Genomic DNA, 24,058 nt, shown 5'->3' on the forward strand with positions numbered 1-24,058 from the left:
TGTGCTTCCAATTGCCTCTGCTTAATGCCTCATTCTTAAATATGGACAGCCAAAGATCAAACATTTGAGGAAAACTTCCAACAATACACACACAAAAAAAACGGAGCGGGGGGAAGCAGGGGAGGGGAACTCAGGGGAAACAATAAGAAAAGCAGAAGAAAACTTAAAAACTGGAAAAATCCTTGGAGAGCTAAGAGAACAGACTCATGAAACAAGAACAGAAATACTATATATAAAAAAAGAAGCACGGCCGGGCTCGGTGGCTCACGCCTGTAATCCCAGCACTTTGGGAGGCCAAGATGGGTGGATCACCTGAGGTCAGGAGTTCAAAACCAGCCTGACCAACATGGTGGAACCCCGTTTCTACTAAAAATACAAAAAATTAGCCGGGTGTGGTGATGCATTCCTGTAATCCCAGCTCATGCAGTGAGCACAGGAGGCTAAGTCAGGAGAATTGCTTGAACCGGGGAGGCGGAGGTTGCAGTGAGCCAAGATCACGTCATTACACTCCAGCCTGGGCGACAGAGCGAGACTCCAGACTCCATCTCAAAAAAAGAAAAAAGCAATCAATGAACAAGAGAGTTAAAATGTAAAATTTCAATAAGAAAGAAAGATACAGTTAATAAAGTTGAAAGTGGATCTCATGAAAATAGAGATGAGATTGGTGGTTACTGGAGGCCAGGAAGGGTGGAGGAAATAAAGACATGTTAATGAGTAGAAATGTACAGTTAGATGGAAGAAATGGGACCCAGTGTTCTATAGATCAGTAGGGTGACTGTAGTTAACAATAATCTATTGTACATTTCAAAATCACTAGAAGAGAATGATTCGAATGTTCCTGGCATAAAGAAAAGATAAATATTTAAGATGATGGATATCCCAATTGCCCTGATTTGATCTTTACACATTATATGAATGTATCGAAATATTACAGGTACCCCCAAAATACGTACATCTACTATACATCAATTGTTTTAAAGTTAATGAAATTGCCCAGAGAATACAATAAAAAGAGACGGACAAAAGGAGAAAAAAAGATAACAGCTATAATTCAAGGTCTAACATCCTCTAGTAAGGCCAGAGAAAATGGGGTGAGGATACAGGTTGAGTTAGGGAGTGGTAGCAAACAGGTAATTTACATAGAAAAAAACACTATCTATAGAATTAAAAGAAAAGAACAAAAAGACTTATAAATAGCAATACTTGGAAGTTAGAAGATAGTGAGGGAATTAGCCAGGCATGGTGGCACATGTCTGTAATCCCAGCTACTTGGGAGGCTGAGAAAGGAGAATCGCTTGAGCCTGGGAGGCAGAGGTTGCAGTGAGCCGAGATTGCGCCACTGCACACTCCAGCCTGGGCAACAGAGCAAGACTGTCTCAAAAAAAAAAAAAAGAAAAAAGAAAAAGGAAAAAGAAAGAAAGAAAAGAAAAGGAAATAATGAAGGACATACCAACAAACACAATCACCATTATGGCACGTGGCTTCTTGTGTTTTTTCTCACTTCTTTCTTATCTCCTCTCCTGCTTTTGTCACTTGGGAGCCCTTCATTCTTCAGGCTCCTCTTTCAGAAATTTTGCCCACTTCAGTCTGCACCTTCTTCCACAACTCTCAAAATCTACCCTTTATCCTGCTGCAATTCTCCATCTCATAGACCCCATTTAGTGTCAGACTAAATCCTTCTAGCCCATCCTCCATCCTTTTCTCAAACATTTCCCTATGAGCTCCCAGTCACAGCTTTTCTCCCAATATCCAAGTGTCCTCTGTCAACACGTTACCAAGTCTTCTTTTTCTCCTCCATATGTTCCCACTTCCCTCTGAACCAGACACTCCTCTTTGCTTCCTTTGATCCTGGCCTCCGCCTTCAGCCCCAGAAGCTCTTTTCCTCACTTCCACTCTCTTTTATTTTAGGCTCAGACTCTCTCCTTTCCTTTCTCAACTTTACCCCTTCAGTGTCAATAATGTTCTGCCTGGCTCTAATTTCTCCTCTGACTTTCAGTACTTCTTCTGTCTGCCTCTTTCCTTCTTTGGTGTCAATCCTTCATCTGCCTCATTCACTGGTACCTTCACCTATAATATCTTTCTTTTCCATAGAAACAGATTCATCAGTGATATCTTTCACTTCACCCAAGATGCCCCCCTCAACTCCCACTCCTTTCTCAGTCCCTTATAGTTCCTCACTCCCTTTGACACTTTCAAAAGGAATTTCCATCTCATCATCAGTAAATGCCATCACTCTTTCATCGCCAGTAACTTCTACCACTTTTTCAATGTTCTTCTCATTTATGCTCCCCATTCTTGAACCCTCCAATTTCTCCCCGCTGGTCCCTAACTTCTCCTCACTAGATCTCAGCTTCTCCGCACTTGACCCCAGCTTCTCTCCACTCAACCTCAGCTTCTCTCTGCTTGATCTCAGCTTCTCTCCACTGGTTCCCAGCTTCTCTCTGCTTGATCTCAGCTTCTCTCCACTCAACCTCAGCTTCTCATCACTTGTTCCCAGCTTCTCTCCACTCAACCTCAGCTTCTCTCTGCTTGATCTTAGCTTCTCTCCACTGGTTCCCAGCTTCTCTCTGCTTGATCTCAGCTTCTCTCCACTCAACCTCAGCTTCTCATCACTTGTTCCCAGCTTCTCTCCACTCAGTCTCAGCTTCTCTCTGCTTGATCTTAGCTTCTCTCCACTCAACCTCAGCTTCTCTCTGCTTGATCTTAGCTTCTCTCCACTCAACCTCAGCTTCTCATCACTGGTTCCCAGCTTCTCTCCACTCAACCTCAGCTTCTCTCTGCTTGATCTCAGCTTCTCTCCACTCAACCTCAGCTTCTCTCCACTCAACCTCAGCTTCTCATCACTGGTTCCCAGCCTCTCTCCACTCAACCTCAGCTTCTCTCCACTCAACCTCAGCTTCTCTCCACTCAACCTCAGCTTCTCTCCACTCAACCTCAGCTTCTCATCACTGGTTCCCAGCTTCTCTCCACTCAACCTCAGCTTCTCATCACTGGTTCCCAGCTTCTCTCCACTTGATCTCAGCTTCTCTCCACTAGTTCCCAGCTTCTCTCCACTCCATCTCAGCTTCTCTCTACTTGATCTCAAATTCTCTCCACTTGATCTCAGCTTTCTGCCACTGGACCTCAGCTTCACTCCACTGGACCCCTGCTTCTCTCCCCTGCACACCAGCTTCTCACTAGTAGACCTCAGCTCTTCTACACTTGATCTCATCTTGTCTACACTAGACCTCAACCCCTTCTCATCCTGTCCCAGTTTATATCCATTGGATCTCAAGTCCTCTCCACTGGTCCCTACCTTCTCCCCAGCAGACCTCAACCTCTCTTCAAACCCAGACCCCTTCATAGGCCCTGCTGTCATCCCTGCACTCTTAGATTTAGCCTTTATTTCGTGTTTGACCTCTTGCTTTCCCCAAATCCCCCTTGGGCTGTCTTTCCCCAAATCTGCTGAAGCTTGTGATGCACTTGCTCCACGGTACAGCAGCTTCACATCCATCCTTTCCTGACTCGGGCCTGACTTCCCTTTCAAGACCGTCTTTTCCACATCTTCCAGTCTCCAGTACTCAGACTCCAGCTTCGGCTTTCGAGTGTTTCTAGTCAGGAGCTCCACTCTCTTCCCAATTACCATGAGCCCGTTCCAAGGTCCTCAGGTTTTCTCTCGCAGCATCGGCACCCCCTTGCAGCCCCGCTCCAGTGGCGACCGATCGCGGACCCCGGCCTCGCTTGGGGCGCCCTGGCCGCGGGACTTGTGGAGCTCCCTAGTCCTCCTAGGCTGCTTACCCCGCCGCTCCCTCCCGTCCAAGAGCGGAAACCTAAACAGACCCCCCTTCTCCACAGACATTGTCCCCTGCCCTCGCCCCTGGTCCACCACCCACATCCCCACCACTGCTTCCCATTCCCTGTCCCCACCCTGCCACCCTCACCCTCTTCCCCTTCCCCTTCCCCACTGCCTGGTGGGCGCCAAACTGGGCGAGTGCGCACGCGCAGGCCGCACGTGGCCGTTGGAAGGAGGGGCCCGGAACGGCGGCACGGGGTTGTTGTGGGGGTCAGTCCCCCGGGGACTGCAGGGAGACGCGGCACGCGGCCTCTGCGACCCTATGAACTCTGACCCCAGCTCCCACACTGTCGCCTATCACCGGCCCACTCTCCATGCCGCGTGTCCCTTAAAAGCTGGGGCCTGGGACAGGAACGACAGACAATGCAGCCAATGGCGTCACGCGCGGTGCCCCGCTACCCAATCGAAAGGCGTGGCTGAGGGAAACGCGGTGGGAACCGCCCCCGACTCCAGGCAACTCCTTGGCCGGGCGGGGGAGAGCGTCCCCGTCAGCTGAGAGCATCCTCACTCGGTCAGTTCCTCGGGCGAGTTACGGGGACGACCTGCGGGAGCACGCGGGCAGTGGCCGGACGCTGAAGCCCAGGAGAGCGATGGAGACGTATGCGGAGGCTGGGAAGGAGGGCAAGGTAGAGAAAGGATGAAGACCCCCACCCCAGCCTCCCCTCACTCCATGAAAGCCCGTGATGCCCAATCATGCGGTGGTGTGTGTGTGTCTGTGTGTGTGTGGTCTGCCTCTGTGTGTTTCTGTGTGTGTCTGTGTGTGTATAGTCTGCATGTGTCTGTGTGTCTGTGTGTATGTCGATGTGCCTGCATATGTCTGTGTGTGTGTATCTGTGTATGTATTTGTGTCTCTGTGTGTCTGTGTGTCTGTGTGTGTCTCAGTGTGTGTCTGTGTCTTTGTGTGTCTCTGTGTATCTGTGTGTGTGTCTGTGTGTCTCCGTGTCTCTGTGTGTGTGTGTATGGCCTGTGTGTCTGTGTGTGTGCACGTATGCGTCCGTGTGGGTGTTTGTGCGTGCATGTCTGTGTCTGTCTCTGTGTGTGTCTGTGCATGTCTGTGTGTGTGTGTCTGTGTCTGTGTATGGTCTGCGTGTGTCTTTGTGTCTGTGTCTGTCTGTGTGTATGGTCTGCATGTGTGCACGTATGCATCTGTGTGTGTCTCTGTGTGTATCTGTGTGTGCACGCATGTGCCTGTGTGTGTCTGCGCATGTCTGTGTCTCTTTGTGTCTGAGTGTGTGTCTGTCTCTGTGTCTATGTATGGTCTGCGTGCATCTTTATGTCTGTGTGTGTGTGTCTGTGTGTGTGTATGGTCTGCGTGTGTCTGTGTGTGTGTGTCTGTGTATTTCTGGGTCTGTGTGTGTGTTTGCATGTGTCTGTGTGTGTCTGTATCTGTGTGTCTCTGTATATCTGTGTGTGTCTATGTCAGTGTGTCTGTGTGTGCATCTGTGTCTGTGTGCCTGTGTATGATCTGTGTATGTCGTTGTGTGTGTCTCTGTGTGTGTTTCTCTGTGCCTGTGTGTTTGTGTGTGTCTGTGTATCTGTGTGTTTCTATGTGTGTCTGTGTGTGCGTGTGTCTGTGTTTGTCTCGTGTGTCTGCATGTGTGTATGTGCCCATGTGTCTCTGTGTGTATGTGTGTGTCTGCGCAAGTGAGAGAAAGGAGACTTGAGCAAGGGAGTGGGGAGCCTCTGTGGCACCTGTGTGCGGACTGATGAGGATGCCAAGGGAGGCAGGGTTTTGCCTTTGTCCTTACAGATGGAAAGGGACCCGTCACTGTCACTCTTACCCTCCCCAAGACCAACTCAGGCTGTCTTGATGGGGGTAGGTGGGTAGGGGGTGGGAGGTGAGGGCGGGGAGGAGGGCAGGATGTTAGGGATTGAGCAGAGGCTGGCGTCCTCTTCTCCTTTCCCAAGGCGAGAGAATCCTGTTCAGCCCTAATGGCTTCACTTGTGTTCTGAGTTCATGTAATGATAAGACCATTTCTTCCTTTCGACTTCCTTCAGCAAAGAGTTGTCGAGCATCCACGTTGTGCCAAGGATGGTTAGAGCATGGAGAGGTGCACCCTTTTGGGAGATGGAGGCATATGCATAGTGGGCCGTGGCTGAGGATGAGGATGGAGCAGCTGTGGTCCACCTTTGAGGCCCATCTCCCTCAAGCAGCTACCAAGCAGTGTAGGTCAGAGTAGAGATACTAAGGCAGGAGGAAAGAGGCTGGGGACTAGGGGACCTGCTGCACCAGTTAGCCAGACTGCATGTGTTTGGGGTCTGGGGCAAGGGGAGAGCCTGCCTTGGGAGTGTCAGAGAAGCCAAGAAATGAGGAGCGGGGTTCAAGTGGTTTAGAGGGGCAAGAGGGGCTGAGAGACACAAAGCATGGAACAGAATGGTCTGCTTCAATGTTTATCTATGTATGTTCATCTTCATGGTTAAAGGAGTTAACATATATAAAATGCTTAGGGCATATACATGAAATGGTTAGAGTGGTGCCTAGCATATTGTAAGGGCCAACATAAGGGTTAGCTATTATATTATTATTATTGTTATATTATTTTTGCTATATGTTCTGAGGATGTGCTGAGTTATTGGACAGATGGATGCACCCCCCAGCCTTTGCAGGAGCCATACTCTCTGAAAGTTCACTACCAATACTTATCCTCTAGGTTAGGTGTTGCCTTCTCTAAGATCTTCCTTTAAATATAGAGACATTAAAAGAATATATAAGCAAAAATATAATAGAGGAGAAAATGAAATAATATAAAATACTGGCCAGGCATGGTGGCTCAAGCCTGTAATCGCAGCACTCTGGGAGGCCAAAGCAGGCAAATCACTTGAGGTCAGGAATTCAAGACTAGCCTGGCCAACATGGTGAAACCCCAACTCTACTAAAAATACAAAAAATTGGCCAGACGTGGTGGTGTGCGCCTGTAATCCCAACTACTTGGGAGACTGAGACAGGAGAATAGCTTGAACCCAGGAGGCAAAGGTTGCAGTGAGCCGAGATCGCACCATTGAACTCTAGCCTGGGCAACAGAGCGAGAATCTGTCTCAAAAATAAATAAATAAACCCAGAGGATTATAAATAATTATACTATAAAGACACATGCACACGTGTTTGTTGCAGCACTATTTACAATAGCAAAGACTTGGAACCAACCCAAATGCCCATCAATGATAGACTGGATAGAGAAAATGTGGCACATATACACTATGGAATATTATGTAGCCATAAAAAAGAATATCATGTCCTTTCCAGGGACATGGATGAAGCTGGAAGCCATCATTCTCAGCAAACTAATACAGGAACATAAAACCAAACACCACACGTTCTTACTCATAAGTGGGAGTTGAACAATGAGAACACATGGACACAGGGAGGGGAACAATACACACTGTGGCCTGTGGGGGGCTGGGGGGTAAGGGGAGGGACAGCATTAGGACAAATACCTAATGCATGTGGGGCTTAAAACCTAGATGACGGGTTGATAGGTGCAGCAAACCAGCATGGCACATGTATACCTGTGTAACAAACCTGCACATTCTGTAAATGTATCCCAGAACTTAAAGTAAAATTTAAAAATTAAAATAAAATAAATAAATAAAAGAAATAATATAAAATGCTATTTAAATAATCCAAAAGAGGACAAGAAAGAAAGAATACAGGAATAAAAACAGATGGGACAAAGAGAAAGCAAAAAGCAAGATGACAAGTTGGTAGCCTGCTGCATCAGTAATCACAATAATTATGAATGGACTAAATTCTCCAATTTAAAAAAATATTGTCAGATTGTATTTTGGAAAAAAAACAACTAGAGTCTGTTAAAAGAGACATATTTTAAATATAAGGACACAGAAGGGTTGACATAAATGGGTGGGAGCTGGGCATAGTGATGCACACCTGTGGTCCCAGCTATGTGGGAGGCAGAGGTAGGAGGATTGCTTGAGCTCAGGATTGTTTGAGGTTACAGTGAGCTGTGATTGTGTCACTGCACTCCAACCTGGGACACAGAGTAAGACCTTGTCTTTAAAACAAAACAAAACCAAAAAAGCCCAGGCGCAGTGGCTCACACCTGTAATCCCAGCATTTTGGGAGGTCAAGGTGGGCAGATCACTTGAGGTCAGGAGTTCGAGACCAACCTGGCCAACAGAGTGGACCCCCATCTCTACTAAAAATACAAAAATTAGCTGGGCATGGTGCCACACATCTGTAATCCCCACTACTCAGGAAGCTGAGGCAGGAGAATGGCTTGAGCCTGGGAGATGGAGGTTCCAGTGAGCCAAGATCTCGCCACTGTACTCCATCCTGGGCAACAGGGCAAGACTCTCTCAAAAAAAAAAAACGAAGAAGAAGAAGTATATTAGAAATAAAGAAGGATGGCTGGGTGCGGTGGCTCACGCCTGTAATGCCAGCACTTTGAGAGGCCAAGGTGGGTAGATCACCTGAGGTCAGGAGTTTGAGACCAGCCTGGCCAACATGGTGAAACCCCGTCTCTACTAAGAATACAAAAATTAGCCAGGTGTACTGGCAGGCACCTGTAATCCCAGCTACTCGGGAGGCTGAGGTAGGAGAATCACTTGAACCCAGGAGGCGGAGGTTGCAGTGAGCCGAGATCATGCCATTTCACTCCAGCCTGGGTGACGGGAGTGAAACTCTGTCAAAAAAAGAAAGAAAGAAGGAAAGAAAGAAGGAAGGAAGGAAGAAAGGAAGGAAGGAAGAAAAGAAGGAAGGAAGGAAGGAGAAATAAAGAGGGACATTTTATAATGATGAAAGACTTGATTCCACAGAAAGGTAAAACAATCCTAAATTTATAGGCACCTAATAATATAGCATCAAAATATGCAAAATAAAAGATGACAGAACTAAAAGGAGTAATAGGCAAACCTACAATTAAATAGTAAGTAATTGTATTTATTTTTTAGAAATGGGGTCTTTTTATGTTGGCCAAGCTGGTCTCCAACTCCTGAGCTCAAGTGATCCTCCCACCTCAGCCTTCCAAAGTGCTGGAATTATAGGCATGAGTCACCATGCCCAGACCAGTTAGAAATTCTAACACAATTCTCAACAACTGTTAGAACAAGCAGACAAAAAAATTAGTAAGGATTTAGAAGATTTAAATAACATGATTAATCAACTTGATCTAATTGACTTATGTAGAGCTCTATATCCAACAACTGCAGAAAATACATTATTTCAAATGCACATGAAACATTTACCAAAATAAATGAAATGTTGAGCTATAATGCAAGTATCAATAAATTTTAAAAGACTGAAATCATAGATTATATACTCTGACCCAGAATTAATGTGGAATCAAAACAAAAACATAACTAGATTCCAAAATATTGGAAATTAAGCAACATGCTTCTAGATAACTCTTAGGCCAAAGAAGAAATTATAATGGAAATTAGAAAATATTTTTAAATTTATGATTATAAAAATATGACATATCGAAACTCATAAGATACACAGTTTCCAGAGGGAGATTTATACCACCACATGCATATTTTAGAAAAGAAGAAAGCCTTGAGTATATGACACTAAAGAAAATAAGTAATTATTATTATTATTATTATTTTTGAGAGGTAGTCTCACTTCATTGCCCAGGCTGGAGTGCAGTGGCATAATCTCAGCTCACTGCAACTTCCGCCTGCCAGGTTTAAGCAATTCTCCTGCCTCAGTCTCCCGAGTAGCTGGGACTACAGCTGTGCCCCACCACGCCCAGCTAATTTTTTTGTATTTTTAGTAGAGACGATGTTTCACCATGTTGGCCAGGCTGGTCTTGAACTCCTGACCTCAGGTGATCCACTCGCCTCGGCCTCCCAAAGTGCTGGGATTATAGCATGAGCCACCGCACACCGGCTGGAAAATAAGTAACTAAAAAAAATTTTTTTGTGAACCATGATCACACCACTGCACTCTAGCCTGGGTGACACAGCAAGACCCTGTCTCAAAAAAAAAAAAAAAAAATTATCAAGCTGAATAAGCAATATATAAAAGGATAATACTTCATGAACAAGGCCTTCTTCCAGGAATGCAAGGTGGTTTAACATTTGCAAATCAATCTATGAAATTCAGCATATAAACAGATAACAAAGGCCGGGCGCGGTGGCTCACGCCTGTAATCCCAGCACTTTGGGAGGCCGAGGTGGGCGGATCACCTGAGGTCAGGAGTTCGAGACCAGCCTCAACATGGAGAAACCCCGTCTCTACTAAAAATACAAAATTAGCCGGGCATGGTAGTGCATGCCTGTAATCCCAGTTACTCGGGAGGCTGAGGTAGGAGAATTGCTTGAACGTGGGAGGCGGAGGTTGTGGTGAGCCAAGATCGCGCCAGTGAACTCCAGCCTGGGCAACAAGAGTGAAACTCTGTCTCCAAAAAAATAAATAAATAAATAAACAGATAACAAGAACATCCATATGATTATCTCAATCAAAGGAAAAAGATTGATAAAAATCAACACTGTCATCAAATTAGGGATAGCGGGGAGCTCCATTAAGCTTCATTAAGATACCCTTGATTAAAAAAAAATATCTAAAATCACTTTGGGGTTAAATTTAAATGCAGTCCCTCTGAGATTAGGAACATGTCATCATATCATCACTTCCACATTGTACTGGAGGTCTTGGCAAGTATAATAAGGCAGTAAAAAGAAATAAAGGTATAAAGGTTGGAAAGGAAGAACTAAAACTGTCATCATTTTAGATTATAGGACTGTATATGTAGGAAATCCAAAAGAACTGGCCAGGAAGGTGGCTCAGGCCTGTAATCTCTGCACTTTGGGAGGCCTAATTTAGGAGATCTCTTGAGCCCAGGAGTTCGAGACCAACCTGGGCAACATAGTGAGACCCTATCTCTACAAAAAAATACAAAAATTAGCCAGGCATGGTGGCAGATGCCTGTAGTCCCAGCTACTCAGGAGGCTGAAGTGGGAGGATCCCTTGAGCCTGGGAGTTCAAGGCTGCCATGAGCCAAGATGGCACTACCACACTCCATCCTGGATGACAGAGCAAGACCCTGTCTCAAAAAAAAAAAGAATCTACAAACGATTAAATTAATAAGTGAGTTCAGCAAGATATTTTTAAAAATTATTAAAATTAACAAGTAAATTTGTGGGGACACAAGGTAAATATATAAAAATCTATTATGGTTTTTTTTTCTTTCTTTCTTTCTTTCTTTTTTTTCTGAGATGGAGTTTCACTCTTGTCACCCAGGCTGGAGTGCAATGGTGCGATTTTGTTTCACCGCCACCTCTGCCTCCGGGTTCAAGGGATTTTCCTGCCTCAGCCTCCTGAGTAGCTGGGATTACAAGCGCCCCCCACCACGCCTGGCTAATTTTTGTATTTTTAGCAGAGACGGGGTTTTACCATGTTGACCAGGCTGGTCCTCGAACTCCTGAGCTCAGGTGATCCACCCGCCTCGGCCTCCCAAAGTGCATGAGCCACCTCGCCTGGACTTTTTTTTTTTTTTTTTTTTTTTTTGAGACAGTGTCCTGCACTGTCATCCAGGCTGGAGTGCAGTGGTATGATGGTGTGATCATGGCTCACAGCAGCCTCGACCTTCTGGGCTCAAGCGATCCTCCTGCCTCAGACTCCCAAGTAGCTGGGACTACCTGTGTTTGCCACCACACCTGGCTAATTTTTGTATTTTTTTGTAGACATAGGGTTTCGCCATGTTGCCCTGGTTGGCCTTGAACTCCTTGGCTCAAATGATTCTCCTGCCTCAGCCTTCCAAAGTGCTAGGTTCACAGGCATGAGCCACCATGCCCAGCCTATTGTGTTTCTATATACAATTAGAAGATGAAACTTTTTAAAATATAATTTAAAAAGCAAAGAAAGGGCGCCTATAATCCCAGCTGCTTGGGGGGCTGAGGCAGGAGAATCGCTTGAACCCAGGAGGCAGAGATTGCAGTGAGCCGAGATCGCGCCATCGCACTCCAGCCTGGGCAACAAGAACAAGACTCTGTCTCAAAAAATAAAAAATAAAATAAAATAAAAATAAAAAGCAAAGAAAAAAGAGAATCATCAAATACCTAGGAATAAATCTCACAGAAGACATGCAAGACCTTTACACAGAAAACTACAAAACATTAAAGAAGACCTAAATAATTGGAAAGATATTACCTGTTTTTAGATTGGAAGATTAAAAATTATAAATTATAAAATTACAAAGAGATCTAGTCTTCCCAGATTGATCTATATATTTGATATAATCACAATCAAAATCCCAGTACATTTTTTAGGGGTGGAAATTAACAAGCAGAATATCTGTAGAAATGTAAAGGACCTATAATAGCCAAAATTATTTTGAAAAGAAAGAATAAAGTTGGAGGCTTTGCACTATCTGATTTCAAGTCGCACCTGTCAAGTTACAGTAATCAAGACAGTAAGATATTATCATAAGGATAAACATTTAGACCAATGGAACACAGTAGAGAGTCCAAAATTTGTCCCTCTTAATAGGTCAATGGATATGTGTACACCAAAGCAATTCAATAGCAAAAGGAAAATCTTTATAACAAACAGTGCTCAAATAGCTGGCCACATGGCACAATGAATCACAACCCATACCTCACACTGCATATTCAAAATGAATTGAAAATCACCGGGCGTGGTGGATCATGCCTGTAATTCCAGCACTTTAGGAGGCCGAGGCTCAGGTGGATCAACTGAGGTCAGGAGTTTGAGACCAGACTGGCCAACATGGTGAAACACCGTCTCTACTAAAAATACAAAAAAATTAGCTGGGCCTGGTGGCACACGCCTGTAATCCCAGCTACTTGGGAGGCTGAGGCAAGAGAATGGCATGAACCCAGGAGGCAGAGGCTGCAGTGAGCCAAGATCGTGCCACTGCACTCCAGCCTGGGTGACAAAGCAAGACTCCATCTCAAGAAATTAAAATTAGGCCAGGCACGGTGGCTCATGGTTGTAATCCCAGCACTTTGGGAGAACAAGGGGGGTGGATCGCCTGAGGTCAGGAGTTCGAGACCAGCCTGGCCAACATAGTGAAACCCCGTCTCTACTAAAAATACAAAAATGAGCTGGGTGTGGTGGTGGGCGCCTGTAATCTCAGCTACTTGGGAGGCTGAGGCAGGAGAATCGCTTGAACCTGGGAGGCGGAGGTTGCAATGAGCCGAGATCCGCCATTGCACTCCAGCCTGAGCAACAAGAGCGAAACTCCATCTCAAAAAAAAAAAAAAAAAAAAGAAACACTTTGGGAGGCCGAGACCGGGGGATCATGAGGTCAGGAGATCGAGACCATCCTGGCTAACACGGTGAAACCCCGTCTCTACTAAAAATACAAAAAATTAGCTGGGCGTGGTGGGCACCTGTAGTCCCAGCTACTAGGGAGGCTGAGGCAGGAGAATGGCTTGAACCCAGGAGGCGGAGCTTGCAGTGAGCCGAGATTGTGCCAGTGCACTCCAGCCTGGGCGACAGAGCAAGACTCTGTCTCAAAAAAAAGAAAAAGAAAAAGAAATTAAAATTAAAATGAAGAAAATGAATTGAAAATAGATCATAGCCAGGTAGGGTGGCTCATGCCTGTAATCCCAGCACTTTGGGAGGCCAAGGAGGGTGGATCACTTGAGGTCAGGAGTTTGAGACCAGCCTGGCCAAAAGAGTGAAACCCCATCTCTACTAAAAATACAGAAATTAGCCAGGCGTTGTGGCGGGCACCTGTAATCGCAGCTACTCAGGAGGCTGAGGCAGGAGAATCACTTGAACCTGGGAGGCGGAGGTTGCAATGAGCCGAGATCGTGCCACTGCACACCAGCCTGGGCAACAGAGCAAGACTCTGTCTCAAAAGAAAAAGAAAAAGAAAATGGATTATAGATACAAGTGCAAGAGCTTAAACTGTAACACCTCTAGAAAAATAAATAGAATATCTTCATGACCTTGGGGTAGGCAAAGTTTTCTTTAACAGGACACAAAAAGCCTTAACCATAGACATAAAAGACTGTTATGTTGAGCTTGTAACATTTGAACCATTAAGAGAGTCAAAGGCAAACTATAGACTAGGAAAAGATACTGACAAAAGGTATAATCAACAGGGTTTGTCTCCAGCAACAGTTCCTACAAATTACTGAAAAACAGATAATCTGATCTTTCAAAGAGGTGGCAGGAAAGAATCAGAGACCTGAATAGGCACTTTACAAAAGAAGATATGCAGATGGCTGATAAATACGGAAAATGCCGCTCAACATCATTCCTCACCAGGTAATACCAGTTACACTCCCCATGTGCAATTACCATGCCTGGACTAACAGGGTGAAAGTAAAAAAGACTAACAATTCTGAGCTGTCACAGTGGTTTGTGCCCAGACTGATCTATATATTCGATGTAATCACAATCAAAATCCCAGTACGTTTTTCAGGGGTAGAAATGTAAAGGACCTATAATCACCCAAATGATTCTGAAAAAAAAGAATAAAGGTGGAGGCCTTGCACTATCTGATTTCCAGTCTCACCTGTTAGATTACAGTAATCAGTCCAGTGAGATATTATCATAAGGACAAACATAGACCAATGGAACAGAGAGTCCAAAGTTTATCATACTTAATAGGTCAATTGATACGTGTACACAAAAGCAGCTCTCAGCTACTCCAGAGGATTGCCTGAGCCCAGTTCAAGGCCAGCCTGGACAACATTAGTAGGACCCCTTTTCTTTAAAAAAAAAATAATAATAAATAGAGAGAGAGAGATAAAATGACTAACAACTCTGTGGCAAAGATGTAGTACAACTGGAACTTTCATACACAGTGCTGCTGGGAGTGTACATTGGTTTAGTCACCTTAGAAAACTGTTTGGCAGTATTTACTAAAGTGTTTTAAACATACAATATGTCTTCCCTGTAACAAAGCAATTCTCATGCCCAACAGAAATGGGGACTTAGGTCAAAAGTCCTCAAAAGACGGCTGGGCGTGGTGGCTCACATCTGTAATCCTAGCACTTTGGGAGGCCGAAGCGGGCGGATCACTTGACGTCAGGAGTTCAAGAGCAGCCTGGCCAACATGGCGAAACCCCATCTCTACTAAATTACAAAAATTAGCCAGGCGTGGTGGCGGGCACCTGTATCCCCAGCTACTCAGGAGGCTGAGGCAGGAGAATCACTTGAACCTGGGAGGCGGAGGTTGCTGTGAGCTAAGATCACGTCACTGCACTCCAGCCTGGGTGACACAGCAAGACTCTGTCTCAAAAAAAAAAAAAAAGGTCTTCTAAAGACCTGTGTAAGAATGTTCATGGAAGCCAGACATGGTGCTGCACACTTGTAATCCCAGCTACTTGGGAGGCTGAAGTGGAAGGATGGCTTGAGGCCAGGAGTTCAAACCAGCCTGGGCAGCATAGCGAGAACAACCCCCTGCTTAAAAAAAAAAAAAGGCTGGGTGTGGTGGCTCACGCCTGTAATTCCAGCACTTTGGGAGGCCGAGGCGGGCGGATCATGAGGTCTGGAGATCGAGACCATCCTGGCTAACACAGTGAAACCCCGTCTCTACTAAAAAATACAAAATTAGCTGGGCATGGTGGTGTATGACTGTAATCCCAGCTACTAGGGAGGCTGAGGCAGAAGAATGGCATGAACCCGGGAGGCGGAGGTTGCAGTGAGCTGAGATCGTGCCACTGCACTCCAGCCTGGGCGACAGAGCAAGACTCCATCTCAAAAAAAAAAAAAAAAAAAAGTAACCGGTTGCAGTGGCTCACGCCTGTAATCCCAACATTTTGGAAGGCCGAGGTGGGCGGATCACCTGAGGTCAGGAGTCTGAGACCAACCTGGCCAACATAATGAAACCCCGTTTCTACTACAAATGCAAAAAATTAGCCAGGCATGGTGGCCCATGCTTGTAATCCCAGCTACTCAGGAAGCTGAGGCAGGAGAATCGCTTGAACCAGGAGGCAGAGGTTGCAGTGAGCCGAGATCTTGCCGTTACACTCCAGCTTGGTCAACAAGAGCAAAACTCCATCTCAAAAAAAAAAAAAAAAACTGTTCATGGCAGCTTTATTCATAATAGCCAAAAACTTGAAATAATCCAAATGACCATCAACAGTAGATACATACATTATGATATAATCATGTAATGAAATAAGACACAGCAATGAAAACAACTGCTTCTCCACTCAACAACATAGAGAGCTCTCTAAAGAACAGGGGCACAAAAGAATACACAATGCATAATTGCATTTCTGTGAAGTTCAAGAATAGGCAGGCCAGCATAGGCTGGGCTCAGTGGCTCACACCTGTAATCCCAGTTCTATGGGAGGCCAAGGTGGGTGGATCACCTGAGGTCAGGAGTTCAAGACCAGCCTGGCCAACATGGTGAAACCCCGTCTCTGCTAAAATACAAAAATTAGCTGGACGTGGTGGTGGGCGTCTGTAATCCCAGCTACTCGGGAGGCTAAAGCAGGAGAATCCCATAAGCCTGGGTGGTAGAGGTTGCAGCGAGTTGAGATCATGTCACTGCACTCCAGCCTGAGCGACAGAGTGAGATTTCATCTCAAAAAAAAGAATAGGCCAGGACGGGTGCGGTGGCTCACGCCTGTAATCCCAGCACTTTGGAGGCCGAGGCGGGCGGATCACCTGAGGTCAGGAGTTCCAGACCAGCCTCAACAAGGAGAAACCCCATCTCTACTAAAAATACAAAATTAGCTGGGCATGGTGGTGTATGACTGTAATCCCAGCTACTCGGGAGGCTGAGGCAGGAGAATTGCTTGAACCTGGTAGGCAGAGGTTGCAGTGAGCTGAGATCGTGCCATTGCATTCCAGCCTGGGCAACAAGAGTGAAACTCTGTCTCGAAAAAAAAAAAAAAAGAATAGTCCAGAATAATCTATGGTGATAGAAGTCAGAATGGTGGTTAGTTCTGGGGTGGGAGATAATTGATGGGTGTGGGGCAAGAAGGAGCCTTCCGGAGTGTTTAAAAAAATGTTTTTTGCCAGGCACGGTGGCTCACGCCTGTAATCCCAGCACTTTGGGAGGCCAAGGCGGGAGGATGACCTGAGGTCAGGAGTTCAAGACCAGCCTGACAAACATGGAGAAACCCCATCTCTACTAAAAATACAAAATTAGCTGGGCATGGTGGCAGGCGCCTGTAATCCCAGCTACCTGGGAGGATGAGGCAGGAGAATCGCTGGAACCCGGGAGGCGGAGGTTGCGGTGGGCTGAGATTGCACCATTGCACTCCAGCCTGGGCAACAAGAGTGAAACTCCATTTCAAAAAAAAAAATTTAGCTTTAGTTTTTTTTGTTTTTTTTTTTTAGACAGTTTCTCACTCTGTCACCTAGGTTGGAGTGCAGCGGCGAGATCCTGGCTCACTGCAGCCTGCACCTCCCAAGCTCAATCTTCCCACCTCAGCCCCCCCAAGTAGCTGGAACCACAGGCATGTGCCACCACACCCAGCTAATTTTTAAAGTTTTTTTGTGGAGGTGGGGGTCGAAGGGTGTCTCACCATGTTGCCCAGGCTCATCTCAAACTCCTGGACTCAAGCAATTCTCCTGCCTCAGCCTCTCTCCCAAAGTGCTGGATTACAGAACTTTAAAAAAAATTTTTTTTAAATTAGCTGGGCATGGTGGCACATGCCGGTGGTCCTTGCTACTTGGAAGGCTGAGTCAGGAGGATTGTCTGAGCCCAGCTCATCACGGAGGCTGCGGTGAGCTGTGATGGCGCCACCAAACTCCAGCCTGAGTGACAGAGCAAGACCCTGTCTCCAAATAAATAAATAAAATATATATCTATCATGATCTGAGTTGGGTGATGGTTACCCAACTGTATACATATATACAAATAATTGGTGCTTTACACTTAAAATTTGTGCACTTTCCTGTATATAACTTATACCTTAATTAAAAAAACAAAAGGGGGCCGGGTGCAGTGGCTCACACCTGTAATCCCAGCACCTTGGGAGGCCGAGGCAGGCAGATCACTTGAGCTCACAAGTTCAAGACCAGTCTGGCCAACATGGCAAAACCCCGTGTCTACTAAAAATACAAAAATTAGCTGGGAGTGGTGGCGCGTGCCTGTAATCCCAGCTACTCAGGAGGCTGAGGCAAGAGAATTGCTTGAACTTGGGAGGCAGAGTTTGCAGTTAGCCGAGATCACTTCACTGCACTCCAACCTGGGTGACAGAGCAAGATGCTATCAAAAAAAAAAAAAAAAAAGTGAGAAACAATGTAGAGATAACCCTGTAAACAGTGGCCAGTGACCTCAGGGTCAATTCCTTCATGCCGGACAGCCAGGAGGAGGGGACAGATGCAGGGATCTCCATCCAGGGAGGAGACATCACTAGACCAGCTGCAGATGGGCCACCATCAAGCAAGGTCTTGCCTGTTTCCGGACCCACATATCACCAAGCCCCATCTCAGGGACCATCTCCAAAGTGTGCCAAAAGCAGAGAGAGGAGAGAGTGAGGAGGCCTCCAGATTGAGAGGTGGGACAGGTGCCTGTTGTATACTGGTGAGCAATGCTGAAGGGTAGAGTGATTCCTAAGCCTCTTCCCTTCCCCCTAATATCACTTGGCACTATGGTGTGGACACAGTAGTTATTCAATAAATGCATGTTGCTTCCGGCCCTTTGGGAGGCTGAGGTGGGAGGATTGCTTGAGCCCAGGAGTTTGAGACCAGCCTGGGCAACATAGCAAGACCCTGTCTCTAAAAAAAAAAAAAAAAGCTTGGCATGGTGGTACATGCCTGTAGTCCCAGCTACCCGGGAGGCTAAGGCAGGAGGATCACTTGAGCCCAGGAGTTGGAGGCTGCAGTGAGCTATGATGGCACCACTGCATTACAGCCTGAGTGACAGAGCGAGACCCTGTCTCAAAAATAAATAAATACATGTTGAATAGCTCAATGCAAGAATGAGCTAGTAGCTTGGTGTCTTGTGGATCTTTTCACTTGAAGAAATACACATGCTTTGCATGTAAGCTTTTGCCTCTTGGCACCAAAAGTAGTAAATGGAATGGTTTTGGCAACCCCCGCAAAAGAGGTGGGAATGTCTCATCCAACTCACTTGAAGCCCTGGTTAAGGGATGCCTGAGGTAGCCAGCTGGGGAAGGGGTGGGCAAGTAACTGAGAAAGTGCATGGGGTTGGGAATTAAGAAACTGGGTTTTGCTGGGCACGGTGGCTCATGCCTGTAATCTCAGCACTTTGGGACGCCAAAGCAGGTGGATCACTTGAGGTCAGGAGTTTGAGACCAGCCTGACCAAACATAGTGAAACCCTGTCTCTACTAAAAATACAAAAGTTAGCCAGGCATGGTGGCTCATGCCTGTGGTCCCAGCTACTCGGGAGGCTGAGGCAGCAGAATCGCTTGAACCCGGGAGGTGGAGGTTGCAGTGAGCTGAGATCGCACCACTGCACTCCAGCCTGGGCAGTGCAAGACTCCGTCTAAAAAAACAAACAAAGAAACAACAACTGGGTTTCAATCTGGCACTGTCGCTTTGCAGCTGCATAACCTTAGACAAGTTACTTCCCCTCTGGTTGTCTCAGCTTCAACAGCTGTAAAATGGGAAGCTTTCTGCCTGCCTCCAAGGATGGGAGGGTTAAAATGTTTTGGCAGTTGCAAAACTCAGGTCAGTGCCTTATCAGGACCCCTCTCTGGTGACCTGGGGCATTGCTGAAGCAGTGCTGCTGAAGAGGGTTCTGCAGGTGGATCAGAAAGCCTGCAGGGCAAGGAAGAGCAAAGGGTCCATGCTCAGCCAGGCCAGAGACCTCCCCTCCTCCGCAGCCTTCCTGTGCATCGGTGGATCTGCAGGGAGACAGCTCCTTACAGGTGGAGATTTCTGACGCAGTGAGTGAGCGGGACAAGGTGAAATTCACTGTTCAAACAAAGGTGAGGCAGTGCGGGGCACGAGGAAAGGTCCTGGTGGCTGCCCGCAGGAGGCCTCCCCCAGGGGTGGTCGGCATGTGCCAACACAGCCTGTGGGCACTCTTCCTCCACCTGGCACTTGCCCTCAGCCCCTCCTGGGAAGTGAGCCTCTTAGCTCTGCCTAAGGCCCCGAGTCCTAATCATTCCTGTCCACCAGTCTAAATGAAATCATGCACACCTGAGCTCTAACTTTGTCCTCCCTGGGATGTGGGATGAGGGGGGCCCAAAAGTGGGTGCCCAGGAGACTTGCTGAGGCAGGGCTTGGGGCAGAGAGAGGACCTCAGTTGGCCTTCCCGCTTCCAGAGCTGCCTCCCTGACTTCGCCCAGACCGAGTTCTCAGTCGTGCGGCAGCACGAGGAGTTCATCTGGCTGCATGATGCCTATGTGGAGAACGAGGAGTACGCCGGCCTCATCGTGAGGAGGGGCTGGGCAGGGGCTGGGAGGGACAGGCAGAGCACTTGGGTGAGGACCAAAGGCTGTGATGGCCGTCTTGGCAGTGAGAGGCCTCCCAGCTCTGTCCCTCCTTTGAGCAGATCCCCCCAGCCCCTCCGAGGCCAGACTTTGAGGCTTCGAGGGAAAAGCTACAGAAATTGGGCGAGGGGGACAGCTCTGTCACTCGGGAAGAGTTTGCCAAGATGAAGCAGGAGCTGGAAGCGTGAGTGCCCCCTCCTTTCCCTGCCATCCCCAGAGTCCAGATGTCTTCCCCAGCTATCTCCCCATGAATGTTTAGCAACCCTGACCTCTGACCCCAGAAAGGGGGCAGGCAGGATGATGGGGGCTGAGGAGGGCCGGTGAGCTGCTGCCACTCTCGCAGGGAGTACCTGGCCATCTTTAAGAAGACAGTTGCGATGCACGAAGTCTTTCTGCAGCGCCTGGCGGCCCACCCCACCCTGCGTCGAGACCACAACTTCTTTGTGTTTTTGGAATATGGACAGGATGTGAGCTGGGCCAAATCCCTGGGGTCACCCTTGGGCCAGGAGTCTACCTTGGGTGGGGAGGCACCCAGGGGTGGCAGGGCTGGAGAAGGGGCCCAAGTGGGCCCAATCCTGTGTCACAGCTCCGTGAGTGGCTTGCAACTCGGGGTGGGAGGTGAGAATGCCCACCCCAGCATCATACCCTCCCTGTGTGCCTCAGCTGAGTGTCCGGGGGAAGAACAGGAAGGAGCTCCTCGGAGGGTTTCTGAGGAATATTGTGAAGTCCGCGGATGAAGCCCTCATCACGGGCATGTCAGGGCTCAAGGTAACCCCTGGTGCTCCTCTCCGGATTCAACCCAGCACCTCAAGTCCACAGCACAGATTGAGGTCCAGGCTGGGTGTGGGAAGGAAGCCACTGGTGGGGCCTGGCCTGGGTTGGAAGGAGATTTTGCCAACCCTGGGTGCCTGTGCTGCCAAGCTCCGTGGTGACCCAGTGTAAATGGGGTCCTGCCTGGCTCCCTTAGGAGGTGGATGACTTCTTTGAGCATGAGAGGACCTTCCTGTTGGAGTATCACACCCGTATCCGAGATGCCTGCCTGCGGGCCGACCGCGTCATGCGCGCCCACAAGTGTACGCAGGGCCCAAGGGGTCCTGGATCCCCCTGCCCCTCTCCCCAGCGGTTCAACTCCTTGGGGGAGAGAAGAGAGCAGGGCATGCCTTGTTGTTTGTCTGTGGCCACAAGCACCAAGGCTTGACATGCAGATGTAGGGGCTCTGATGGGGGCTGTTCCCCAACAGGCCTGGCAGACGATTATATCCCTATCTCAGCTGCACTGAGCAGTCTGGGAACACAGGAAGTCAACCAGCTAAGGACGTGAGGACTCCCCCCACCCCTACCCTCTCCCTGTGCCTGTAATACCATGTCTTCCCATGAGGGGTCACTCTGTAGAGGTCTACTGTCAGCCCTAGGTGGGAGGTGTAGGCTCTCCTGTTGGGGGATGGTGTTGGGAAGGAAAGGGGAGAGGGAGATTCCCAAGGAGGGCTGAGACAGAGAGGCTTTGAGCTGTTCCTCAGCCCCCTACCCTAACTCCCTCCCTACTGCTTCCTAGGAGCTTCCTCAAATTGGCAGAGCTCTTTGAACGGCTGAGGGTGAGTACTGCCTTCTGTGCTCAAAGGCTTTCCTGGTGAGCTTTGCAGGGAAGATGAGTCCTGGCAGAGGGAAGAGCTCCAGGATCATCTTGGGTTCAATGATAACTTGGGCCCAGTGGCAAGTTGGGCTTAGGGCTTACACTCCAGACTAGTTTAACAAAAGGTGGAGTGAAGACAAGGATCCAGCTTCGTGTGTGTGTTGGGGGGTGCAGGGGCATGCACGTGCATGCACGTGTGCAGCAGGGGAGGGTTGGGAGGCACAAGGGTGTGCCCAAACCTCTGGCAGGCTGCACCCAGCTGCCAGCACACTGCCCGGGCACACACGTTCCCCACTCTTCCCCAAGAAAGTCACTGGAGTGTTGCCGTCTTCCTAAAATGTCTATTGGACCGCATCTCTTCCCTGCTCAAGGCCCTTCAGAGACCCTGCCCCTTCTGGAAGCTCCTAAAGTCCTGAGCTTCCACTTTCAGCCTCTTGTGCTCCAGCCACTGCCTCCCTCCCCTGCTTTGCCCAAGTGCCCTCCCTGAACTAAAGTTTCCCTGAACACATAGCTGGGCTTGCACAGCTGCCAAGCCCTCAGCGCCCTCTGTCCAGCTCTTACTCAGTCCCCGAGATCCAGACTAGATCCCACTTCCTCTGTGAAGCCTTCCCTGGCCTGCACCCCTCAACACCAGACCTGACCTGGAACAGTTACCTAAGGCTTCTTTGCTGGATATTTAGATGAAGAGGTGCCTCCCACCCCTTAGCTGCCCCTCTGACAAGCTCCCTTCCCAGTGCCCACCTTTCTGATGCAGAAGCTGGAGGGCCGGGTGGCTTCCGATGAGGACCTGAAGCTGTCGGACATGCTGAGGTATTACATGCGTGACTCACAGGCAGCCAAGGTGAGAGGCAGCCCCAGCGCAGCGCTCAGGCCCGGATGCCAGGACAGGGCAGCAGTGACCCTGTGCCCATGGTCCTAGGACCTGCTGTACCGGCGGCTGCGGGCACTGGCCGACTACGAGAATGCCAACAAGGCGCTGGACAAGGCACGCACCAGGAACCGGGAGGTGCGGCCCGCCGAGAGCCACCAGCAGCTGTGCTGCCAACGCTTCGAGCGCCTCTCCGACTCCGCCAAGCAAGGTGAGCCCGCAGCCCCCAGCCCCAGCCTGGGGCCACATGCCCTGCCCTGCCCGGATCCCCATGCCTCTTCCCCTCCTCTCCAGAGCTCATGGACTTCAAGTCCCGCCGGGTCTCCTCTTTTCGAAAGAATCTCATTGAGCTGGCAGAGCTGGAGCTCAAACACGCCAAGGTGAGCCCTCCCACCTCACTGGGCCCTTGTGAAGCCTCCCACCTCCCACCTCCCTCCCTCCCCCAGGCACCAGGGTGTGCGTGCATGTGAGGGTGTGCACGCATGTATGCGCGCGTGTGTGTGCATGAGAGGAGCCCCAGCTAAGGCTTGGGGCCATGCTTCCCTGGCTCAGGACCCGTGCCTTCTGGGTAGGAAGGCCCAATTAACAGCAGCTGTTATTGCAGAGAGCAGGGGTGTGGGGAGCGAGGGAGCATCTAAGGTGCAGAAAGAATGGCAGCCTGACTCAGGGAGCAGGGGACTTCAAGGACCTGTTTCTCCTCTGCAGGCCAGCACCCTGATTCTCCGGAACACCCTTGTTGCCCTAAAGGGGGAGCCTTAGAGCAGCCAGAGCTCAGCCAGACCCCAATCAGGGATCTCCAGTGACTAGGGTATCCCAGACCCCTCTCTCCAGCAAGATGTCTCCTTCCCTAGCACAGTGCCACTAGCCATACCCTCACTCTGCCCCACATCCTCTCAGGGAAAGCCCAAACCCCCTATCACCACCACCACAGGTGCCAGGCCCTGCAAGACACAGGGCAGCATGGGAATCATAACTGGCCACAGTCAGCAGAGCCCCAGGGACCCTGACACCCCTCCCCAGGAAGCTGAGGAACAGCCTCTACCCTCACCTGTAGCCCTGAAGGAATCATAGCTCACTTGATCCCAGCCTGTTCTCCTTCACAAATAAAAACCCTGGTTTTGTAGCAAGGAGGCCTGTTGTCCTTACTTCCCCCCTTCCCACAGCTCAAAGGTCCACCAGGCACACTTTCTGCCAAGGCAGTATGATCAGATCCTGGAGACACCAAGGAGGGCACCCCTGCAGCATCCTCAGCCCTCTCTCCAGTGACAGCAGGCTCCCTGTGGGAAGGCACGACACCCAGAAGCTGGGACCTAGGAACCCCAGAAGTCTTCCAGGTTTGCCCCTACCCCCATAAACCCTAGCACAAAAATGAATCCCCAAGTTCTCCACACCTATTTCCTAACCAGAAAAGGGATCTAGCCCTTC

The 24,058-nt window shown here is 48.6% G+C and overlaps 2 protein-coding genes across 5 annotated transcripts in view; one reads left to right on the forward strand and one right to left on the reverse strand.

Moving 5' to 3' along the window:
* LOC103783330 (uncharacterized) overlaps nucleotides 1-3,625 on the reverse strand; it is a 26,950-nt gene extending 23,325 nt beyond the window's left edge. For both annotated transcript variants that reach the window (XM_055094530.2, XM_055094534.2), the window contains exon 1: nucleotides 1,451-3,625. In XM_055094530.2, the coding sequence (XP_054950505.1) occupies nucleotides 2,165-3,625 (1,461 nt within the window). In that variant the 3' untranslated portion in view covers nucleotides 1,451-2,164. The remainder of the gene's footprint in view (nucleotides 1-1,450) is intronic.
* On the forward strand, nucleotides 1,282-23,962 carry SNX32 (sorting nexin 32). Of its 3 annotated transcripts, none has more exons than XM_003828644.5 (13): nucleotides 1,282-4,458; nucleotides 19,525-19,629; nucleotides 19,969-20,079; nucleotides 20,199-20,320; nucleotides 20,480-20,603; nucleotides 20,800-20,904; nucleotides 21,104-21,209; nucleotides 21,377-21,452; nucleotides 21,688-21,727; nucleotides 22,520-22,606; nucleotides 22,685-22,844; nucleotides 22,928-23,013; nucleotides 23,339-23,756. In XM_003828644.5, the coding sequence occupies exons 1-13, from the start codon at nucleotides 4,423-4,425 to the stop codon at nucleotides 23,390-23,392; spliced, it is 1,212 nt and encodes a 403-aa protein (XP_003828692.1). In that variant the 5' UTR covers nucleotides 1,282-4,422; the 3' UTR covers nucleotides 23,393-23,756. The 3 variants fall into 3 exon arrangements, with proteins under 3 accessions (XP_003828692.1, XP_008952326.1, XP_054950510.1); XM_008954078.3 differs by lacking the exon at nucleotides 23,339-23,756 and adding an exon at nucleotides 23,797-23,962 and having other exon boundaries at nucleotides 4,261-4,458; XM_055094535.2 differs by having other exon boundaries at nucleotides 4,288-4,458; nucleotides 19,525-19,587.
* Nucleotides 23,963-24,058: the final 96 nt, after the last annotated feature.

This window comes from Pan paniscus, chromosome 9, assembly GCF_029289425.2.
Source record: "Pan paniscus chromosome 9, NHGRI_mPanPan1-v2.0_pri, whole genome shotgun sequence".
In the NCBI taxonomy this organism is placed as follows: domain Eukaryota; kingdom Metazoa; phylum Chordata; class Mammalia; order Primates; family Hominidae; genus Pan; species Pan paniscus.